We start from the raw sequence: 9,275 nt of genomic DNA, 5'->3' as shown, positions 1-9,275 counted from the left end.
TATCCTCCTCATGGACTCTAATGGAAAGTTCCTGGATGAAAAGACCTTATTCCCAAGGCACAAAATGGAGAAGATCTGGTGCCCCAACACCAGGAGAGCCCTGGAGCTGTTAACAGTGCCTGAGCTAGGCTCACCCAGCCACATCATCATCCATACAGGCACCAACAACTTAAGGTCCCAGCAGGACAGACTGGCAGACTCTGAGGAGAGTCATTGAGCAAGCCTCCACCAATTTCCCTACCAGCAAGATAGTCATGTCCACGCTGCTGCACAGGAGAGATTTCCACCCCCACACCATTCACAGAGTGAATATCAGTCTCTCCAGGGACTGTGCCCTCAAACCCAACGTGTTCTTGGTCCGCCACCCGACCCTGCACCTGGACTGCCTGTATGATAACATACACCTGCACAGAAATGCAGTCCCCACCCTTGCTAGGACCCTGAAGGATGTTGTTCTTGGAAGGACCCCACTCCAAGGGGTAACCACACAATGCAGACCTCCAGGACCTCCTAGACCTTCAAGACCATCCAGACCATCTAGACCTCCACCATACATCCACCCACGGCCGTCAGAGAGGACGGCCAGGCCACCAAACCCACCGCATCACCAACATCACAACCCACAGCCAACACAACACTGGCCACTGATACCCAGCCAGAGAGCCCCCCAGCCTGGAGGTCCTGTACCCCCCCTCATCCCAATGGCAGAACCAAGACTACAGGAGCAGCATTCATCCTATTGGACTGAATTATGCTGCAGCGGTGAGAAGAGCCACAGCCCCGCCCCCCTCTGGTGAACTCAAAAACATATTACACATGCTAAACCTGCTCTGCTCTCGCCTCATATAGCTACATGGTGCAAGAGCAGAGACCTCTTAAAGACATCACAATAATTCATAGTTTAGCATGTTGGATATCATTTTAAATGAATAGTAATATAAGGAGAATTCTTAACAGTATTTCACACATGATACACTCTAAAATGTCACTCACACTTTTTTTTCTTTTCGTTTGTTACTAGTATTATTTTTTAATATCTAGTTTACTATTATTATTATTTGTTTTTTAAGGTGTTTGTCTAATTTTTGAACAGATTACACTTGGAGATGAAATCGTTTACAATAACATGTTGGAACATTCAAGGTCTGAGATCATCAGCTTTTGGTTTAAAGAGCAGAAATTCAGATTTTAATAGCGAGATAATAGACTCTGACATCATAGTTTTACAGGATGGTGCAGAGAAGATGTTTCCACTGGTCGTCCTCACGGCTACACTGACATTATTATACCATCAACAAAAAATCCCACAATAACCCAAGGCAGAGATTCAGGAGGCCTGATTATATGGTGTAAATCAGAACTGAGCCAGTTCATCACAGTTATTAAAAAAGGAGAATCTTATATACAGTTGAAAATTAACAGATGACAACATGTCTACATGTGTGTCATCTATATACCTCCACCAGAACCCCCCTACTACAACCCAGATATTTTCTCTATTCTTGAGGAGGAAGTTAACCATTATAAAACCATGGGAAATGTATTAATCTGTGGGGACTCGAACGCTCAAACAGGGGAAAGAGCTGACACTATGAACACCCAGGGAGACAAACACTTACCTGGAAGCACCTGCTTCCCCCTCCCTGAATGCTCATCGCTGCTCTGCCGAGCTGCAGAGCAACGTTACTACACACACACACACACACACACACAACACACACCGACACACAGACATGGTGAAGGAAGATTGATTCAGCGTAGTGAGCATGGTAGTGAGTGATACTGTAAGTTGTTGTTAGTGACTGTTACTTGCTGAACTTAAGCTACCTTAACCTGAGATAAAGGAAAGGGGATATTTAGTTGGCCATGGAAAACACTAGTGTTGGTAGAGTGAACGCCATTAATATTACCTATCTCTAGTAGCCTATTTCAAAACAATATAAGTCCCCGTAGAATGTTGTTGTCAGTGAAAACTAAATGTCATAATGTCATAATTTCATGTAATACTGTTGTAGAGAGAGAGTATGTAATGTGTTGGAGAGAGAGAGAGAAGTGGGAGATTGGGGGAGCTGATTCTGAAGTCAGTAGTATTCTACAGGTCAGTCTGTGGTCTACAGGTCCAAGGAAATATAGGCTGTTTTGTTTTCTTCTAACAACAGACATTTTCTTCTGCATTCATTGGCTGTAATAAATTAAATAAATATGTAGATGTTGCCTAATTAAATTAAATTAAAGTAACCATACAAAAATTTTATCCATATATATACGTAGTAATCATTACTCCAAATATTTTATTCATTCCACCATCAGGTTATTAAATTCAGACAGTAGTCACTTTAAATAGGATCCTTATCAACAACTTTTGAATGTTTGTTTGTATGCAAACCAAACTACAGAGCAAAAAAACACTCTGATTGAACCAATCCACAGTGCAGTAACAGTAATTAGTGTAATTAAATAGCATCCTTTGAATCTGCAACTTATCTAAAAGACAGGGGAATTCGACTTTACTTTATCACACATTTACATGAGCGGCTGGGTAGCATTTAAGTCACAGACTACAGAAGAACTCAGTGTGGCCTAAGTGAATTCCCCCCATTTAGCGTTGATGTGTCTAAAAGCTAACATTACATGGGCGTCGGAACCATTGTAGAGGAGAGCAATGTTATTGGACCCACTCACTTTTACTGTCTGAAATTCAGCGCATCTGTTTGTTCACCTTTCAGAGCATCGTCAATCAAATCCATTCCACTTGAAGAATGCTCTAATAAATTACCGTTAACTCCATTCTACAGCCTTCACTTTCACTCTGCTGCTTCTTCAAATCCATTCCACTTGTCTCATTTAGAGTCCATATAAGTTAAACTCCATTCCTTGTTTTCACTGCTCGTGGCTACTGCACAGCAAGGTAAACGAAGAATTTTAGGATACCTGCTGCTCAGGTGTGTCTTTGTGCTCACATACTGTCACAAAAAAGTTGCTTTTTAAGTGAATGTTCATCATTTGTTCACCTATCGATCAAACCAGATGAAACTCATCAGTTAGCTAAACATCAAATGTGCCTTCAGGATGTTAAAACCTGGATGTAATTTTCTAATGTTAAACTCGCATTAACGCATTATCTAAAGATATAGTTTCCCTTGATGGCATCGCCCTGGCCTCCAGCACCACTGTGAGGAATCTTGGAGTTGTCTTTGATCAGTACATGTCGTTTAAGGCGGCCCTTGAAATTTGCTTAATGTGAGAACATTAAGCAAAAACCAGGAACATCCTGTCTAAAAATGATGCAGAAAAACTAGACCATGCATTTGTTACTTCTAGGCTGGATTACTGCAATTCTTTATTATCAGGCTGCTCGAAAAAGTCCATTAAGACTCTTCAGCTGATCCAGAATGCTGCAGCACGTGTTCTGACAGGAACCAGGAAAAGAGATCATATTTCTCCTGTTTTAGCTTCTTTGCATTGGCTTCCTGTAAAATCCAGAATAGAATTTAAAATCATTCTTCTTAGCTGCAAAGCTCTTAATGGTCAGGCACCATCTTATCTTAAAGAGCTCATAGTACCTTACTACCCCACCAGAGCACTGCGCTCCCAGAATGCACCTGTGGTTCCTAGAGTCTCCAAAAGTAGACTAGGAGCCAGAGCGTTCAGCTATCAAGCTCCTCTCCTGTGGAACCAGGTTCCAGTTTGGGTTCAGGAGGCAGACACCATCTCCACATTTAAGAGTAGGTTTAAGACTTTCCTCTTTGATAAAGCTTATAGTTAGGGCTGGCTCAGGTGAGTCCTGAACCATCCCTTAGTTATGCTGCTATAGGCTAGACTGCTGGGGGATTTCCTATGATGCACTGAGCTCCTCTCTCCTCTACTTTCTCTCCCTCTGTATGCAACCTTATCCCATTATTGCATGTTACTAACACAACTTCTCCCCTTTCCGGTAGTCTTGTGCTTTCTCGTCCTCTCCTCTCTCCTCCTATCACTTCCTGCAGGTGTTTCTGGCTCTGGAGCTGTGAGTCTGGATCTGTGGTGCGGGTCACCTGCTGCCCCCGTGTTCCTGCTCGACACCCTCTGCTACAACGACTATTGTTACTAGTCCTATTGTTATTATTGTTATTATAATCATTAACATTACGATTGTTACCATTAACACTACTATAAATATCTGTACCATTTTTCATTTAGTCTATAGCAACATCACCTTCACTGTCTGTACCTCTGTGTGTATATTGTGTAGGCTGCCTCCCTCCCCTCTCTCTTTCCTTCCATCCCTCTCTTTTTCTCTCTGTTCCTCTCCTGCCCTCTCTCTCTCGCTCTCTCTCTCTCTCTCTCTCCTTCACCCCCAACCGGTCGAGGCAGATGGCCGCCCACCCTGAGCCATGGTTCTGCTCGAGGTTTCTGCCTCTTAAAGGAAGTTTTTCCTTGCCTCTGTCGCCTAGTGCTTGCTCTTGGTGGGAACTGTTGGGCTTCTGTAAATAGCATCATAGAGTATGGTCTAGACCTGCTCTTTTATGAAAAGCGCTGTGAGATAACTGTTGTTGTGATTTGGCGCTATATAAATAAAATTGAAGAAATTGAGAAAAATTGAGAAATTGGTGCAGAAATATTCACCAGAATGCAGGAAATTAAGTGTTTATTGCTCAAAATTTTCAGGGGGAAGGCCTCAAGACACAAACCTGAAATTTGAATTCAGGAATCATGATAGAGACTATTGTTATTGTATACAAAACACAACGAAATGCAGTTTGGAGCAAAACAATGAACCAAGCAGCTATAAAATAGCATATAAGCAATAAGCAATGAGGATTTCTATAAAATAGTGTTAAAGAACATCACATCTTGTTCTCTTTATATATATAGGCTATATATATATATATATAAAAAAACTCCTGGAGAAGGACTGTGGTGTCCGAACGATAATGCTGCGATGATGTGTTGAGAAGAAATCCGCTTGACACTGTTCTTGATTATAAAAGTTTATTACATCAAAGAATTCAGCATCAATTACAAGCTCTGCAGCAGCTTGGAGAGTGACCCAGCCCGATGGCCACTCTGTCTCTCTGTACATTGAACACAGCTTATATAGGACATGTTTAGGTCTCTGCTAAAAACCATATAAGGGCAAAGTCCCTTCATAGACACTAATCACTACTCCCCCTACCACTGGGTCAGAGGTCAAATTCCATAGAAGGGTTCACTCTTTGCACACCCATCAATCATTACTTCCCCTTAAGGGTTCACTGTCCCTCTCTCCAGCTGCAGAGTATTATGTTAAACTGTAATGGTCAAATGCACATATGTTATACACCACAGGACCCACCCACATTTGTCGTTTGTTGACGCCCATGTAACACAGTAACTTGGCTTCTTCACTGGTTGTTGACATAACTGTAGTTATAATACAGTAACAGTCTAAGTAAGTAAAAGGTGCGAGTGCAGAGATTTCTCAAGCACAAGTTATGCATACCCCGTCTTTCAATCCTAGTGACGTCCCTGAGCGCCACCTAAAAAAAACTCAAACATTTACACAGCAACTAATGAGAAGATGCCAAAGTACCACCCATAATGTTTGATTGACAGGTGACCTCTGTGCAGTGAAGAAATGCCACAATCAGCTCTCAGCAACAAACATGACGACAAATTAAGTTTAAGGATTAAAACAGAGAATTTAACCTACTTTCCCTCAAATAACTTCTGACTATCTGAGTTCACAAAACTCAGCAGTGTCTCCAAAATCTAAAATTCGAAGTCCAGCATAGAGAGGCTGAGTGAATGTGGTCTGGACTCTGTGGAGGATAGTCATGGTTTCAGAGACGCTGTAGAAGGACAGAATACCTGCTCTGTGATCCAGGTACACTCCTACTGTGGGGGACCAAGGACCTGAGACGGGAGTTTGGACTTCGTTGTACAAGATGTTATAGCCGTTTTTGTCACACCTTAATGTCCAAGATTTGTCATTTTGTCCAAATTCACATTCAATGGCTCCCCCTTCTCGCTTGATATTCTTGTATGCAACTGCTACATAAACCCCTCTCCCTCTCCACTCCACCTCCCAGTAACAACGTCCAGTCAGACTCTCTTTACTCAGGACCTGACAACATCTAGTGAATCTGTCTGGGTGACTAGAATAACACTGTGCTTCTCTCATTCCTGTTGCCTTTCTGTTCCCCTCAGATAACAACAGTTTTGTGTAAGCTGTGTTTGGATCCAGTGTGATTTCACGTGAATATTTTAAGAATCCAGCTCTGGTCTTGGGCTCTGGTTGTAAATGTGGCAATAAAACATCCACTTCAGTCACTGTCAGTGAGACGTTTGTCCATTTTTTACTCAGAATGTCCTGTAGTTTATCTCTGACTTCTGACACAGCCGCTGTCACATCCTCAAAGTAGCGCAGAGGACGTTTCTTGATGCTGGATGAGTCTGTAGATTCACTGAGTGATGACAGTGAGGGGTAGTTGTGTAGAAACTGGTTGTGATCCTCTGTGTGTGAGAGCTGTTTCAGCTCAGCGTCTTTCCTCTTCAGCTCAGTGATCTCCTGCTCCAGCTTCTCCTGAAGCTCTTTGACTCGACTCACTTCAGTTTCCTGCTGGGATCTGACCTGCTGCTTCACATCAGAGCGTCTTTTCTCCATCAGACGGATCAGCTCGGTGAAGATCTTCTCACTGTCCTCCACTGCTTTATCAGCAGAGCCATTGATAGCCTCCACCTCCTGCTGAAGCACCTTCACATCTTTCTCTCTGTCCTGGATTCTCTGCTGGATGTTTTGTCGACTCACCTCGAGCTCTCTCTGCCTCTCAGTCCTTTCTGCTGCAGCTGAGACTGTGTCGTGGCCTTTATGTTCATCCACAGAGCAGAGATAACAGATACTCTGCTGATCAGTACGGCAGAACATCTTCATCACCTCATCATGACGAGAGCAGATGTTCTCCTGGAGCTTCTTGGAGGGCTCCACCAGCTTGTGTTTCTTTAACGGAGCTACCTCATCATGACGCTGGAGGTGTTTCTCACAGTAAGAAGCCAGACATACCAGACAGGACTTGAGGGCTTTCAGTTTTCTCCCAGTGCAGACATCACAGGCCACATCTTCAGGTCCAGCATAGCAGTGATCAGCAGGAGCAGCTTGGAGTCCAGTCTTCTTCAGTTCCTCCACTAAATCTGCTAACATGGTGCTTTTCACCAGGACAGGCCTCGGTGTGAAGGTCTGCCTACACTGAGGACAGCTGTGGATTTTCTTCTCATCCTGTTCATCCCAGAAGCGTTTAATACAGTTCATGCAGTAGCTGTGTCCACAGGGAGTAGTCACCGGATCCTTCAGTAGATCCAGACAGATGGAACAAGAGAAGGTTTCCTGGTCCAGCTGAACTCCTTTCTGCGCCATTTCACCTCTCAGTGGCAATGACTGTCTGAGTTTCACTTCCTTAGAAGTGAAACTACATAGAGCTCTGATCCAAACAGCATGTGTTTCTGCAGCGAATGGGTTCTGTCAGTTCCTGCACTTTACCACATGTTGGTCACACCCATCTTCAAACTGTAGATCTGAAGGGGAGGGAACAAGGAAGTGTATGGACGAAGAAGGAGGGGTAAACAAACTAATAAACTGGTAATTCATTTCAAGAAGAAGAGCAGCTCTATGGATTTGAATCTTGTTTCTTCATTTACTATGAGCCTCAGTTAAAACTGCTACCCTAAGTTTTTAGTTGTAAAATAATTCTTCAGGCTCCTCAGGCTTTGCTGATGGCTCCAAATTTATCCAACTCTTCTATAACTTCTGTTCAGTTTTCTTTTACTGGTTAAAACCATTTGATTGACAATAATCAAACTAAAGTGTCAAAAAATATTTAAACTGCTGTATAATCATGTTCTCACTGCTTGTTAATGTAAATAAAGGAAGGCAAACCAAAGTCATCCCTAGTTAACAGGATGAAGGCGCCCTCTTGTGTTGTGTTGTGTTTCCACATTTCAATTATTAACCTGCTGTGATGTTCACTGCAGGAAGTCATTGAAAAACTTCACTGACTCCTGAGCAGTTTCAAACAACATCAGTAAAAACAAGTTTAAATATATGTAATATTACACTATGTCAGTTTGTTGTGAATAGTATGTGGTAATGTAGCTTAAAATAAATGTGGTAATGTAGGTTGAATTCTGGTTAAACAACATGGAAATACTTGTAAAGGAACAACATAAATCTCCAACCATAAATTATTGTCATGATGATCAAAAATGATGTGGGGAATATTCTTTATTCATATTATTGATATGAAGAGAATCTTTTTAATCATTATGGAACTTCAAGTTCAGCCATCAGACCTTGGGGCAACTGGACTTGGTTCAAGATATTCAAAGATGTTTTGCCTCTCATCCGAGAGGCTTCTTTAGTTCTGACTGACAGGCAGGGAATCCAAGCTATTAATCCTAAGCACTTTTCTTACCATGAATCTCCCAAATAAACGCTGCCATAAATACAAACCTGCTCGCCCAAACCAGCCCGACCCTTGGCTAACTGGTACCATCCATAGATCTCAGAGCCACTGAAAGAAAATGGTGAAAAACCGGAGACCCTGCTGACCTTGAGGGCTACCAAATGCTCCTATCCTCCTTCTCAACCAGTCATTGTGGAATGCAGTGCTGCTAAAACTGCATTCCATAATGACAGAATTGGCTCAGGAGGTAGAGCAGGTTGGCCGTTAATCAGAAGGTCGGCAGTTCAATCTCGGCTCCCCCAGGCTGCATGTTGAAGTGTCCTTGGGCAAGATGCTGAACCCCGAATTGTCCCTGGCGGCTGTTCCACCAGTGTATGGCCAATGGTGAATGCAGATGTAGTGTAAAAGCGCCTTGAGTGGTCGAAAAGACTAGAAAGGCGCTATACAAATACAGAGCATTTACAGAATTAGCAGTGCCACTGACTCAGGCAAATTATTTTCCACTTTTAAAGTGCTACTAAATCCTCCTCTACCTCCACCACCCACAAACCTGTCCCTACACACAAAGCAATCTCTGTCCCAGCTGTTCTCATCTGTGACACCCAGTGTTGGGGTAGTTACTCAAAAAAGGTAATGGATTACACATTACTAGTTACTTTTTTTAAAGTACTTTACTAGATCACTCACTGTTGAAAGTAACTAGTTACACTATTAGTTACTTTTTGGATTGCTGCGTAACATAATCTGTGATGCACAATAATAATAAAGATAAACCTCATATATGCCCAGATCAACACAAATCCTTATTATGAGGACATACACAGAATCTCTCTTTTATGTTCTTTAATTCTACAAAGC

At 42.5% G+C, this 9,275-nt stretch overlaps 1 protein-coding gene across 1 annotated transcript; it reads right to left on the bottom strand.

Annotated features, from left to right (window-relative positions):
* Window positions 1-4,998: 4,998 nt before the first annotated feature.
* LOC119901652 (tripartite motif-containing protein 16-like) lies at window positions 4,999-7,441 on the bottom strand. The gene has a single exon (XM_038717216.1). The coding sequence runs from the start codon at window positions 7,370-7,372 to the stop codon at window positions 5,693-5,695; it is 1,680 nt and encodes a 559-aa protein (XP_038573144.1). The 5' UTR covers window positions 7,373-7,441; the 3' UTR covers window positions 4,999-5,692.
* Between the last annotated feature and the right edge of the window lie 1,834 nt (window positions 7,442-9,275).

The sequence above is a fragment of the Micropterus salmoides genome, unplaced genomic scaffold (assembly GCF_014851395.1).
Source record: "Micropterus salmoides isolate LMB-PRFRI ecotype aquatic unplaced genomic scaffold, ASM1485139v1 Ms_hic_scaffold_14, whole genome shotgun sequence".
Classification (NCBI taxonomy): Eukaryota; Metazoa; Chordata; class Actinopteri; order Centrarchiformes; family Centrarchidae; genus Micropterus; species Micropterus salmoides.
Note: the sequence above shows the minus strand (reverse complement) of the source record. Positions and strands in the feature narration are given on the sequence as shown.

Bases quoted from the DNA above. Each gene is read 5' to 3' on its own strand.
- LOC119901652 (XM_038717216.1), bottom strand. From the start codon at position 7,372: ATGGCGCAGAAAGGAGTTCAGCTGGACCAGGAAACCTTCTCTTGTTCC.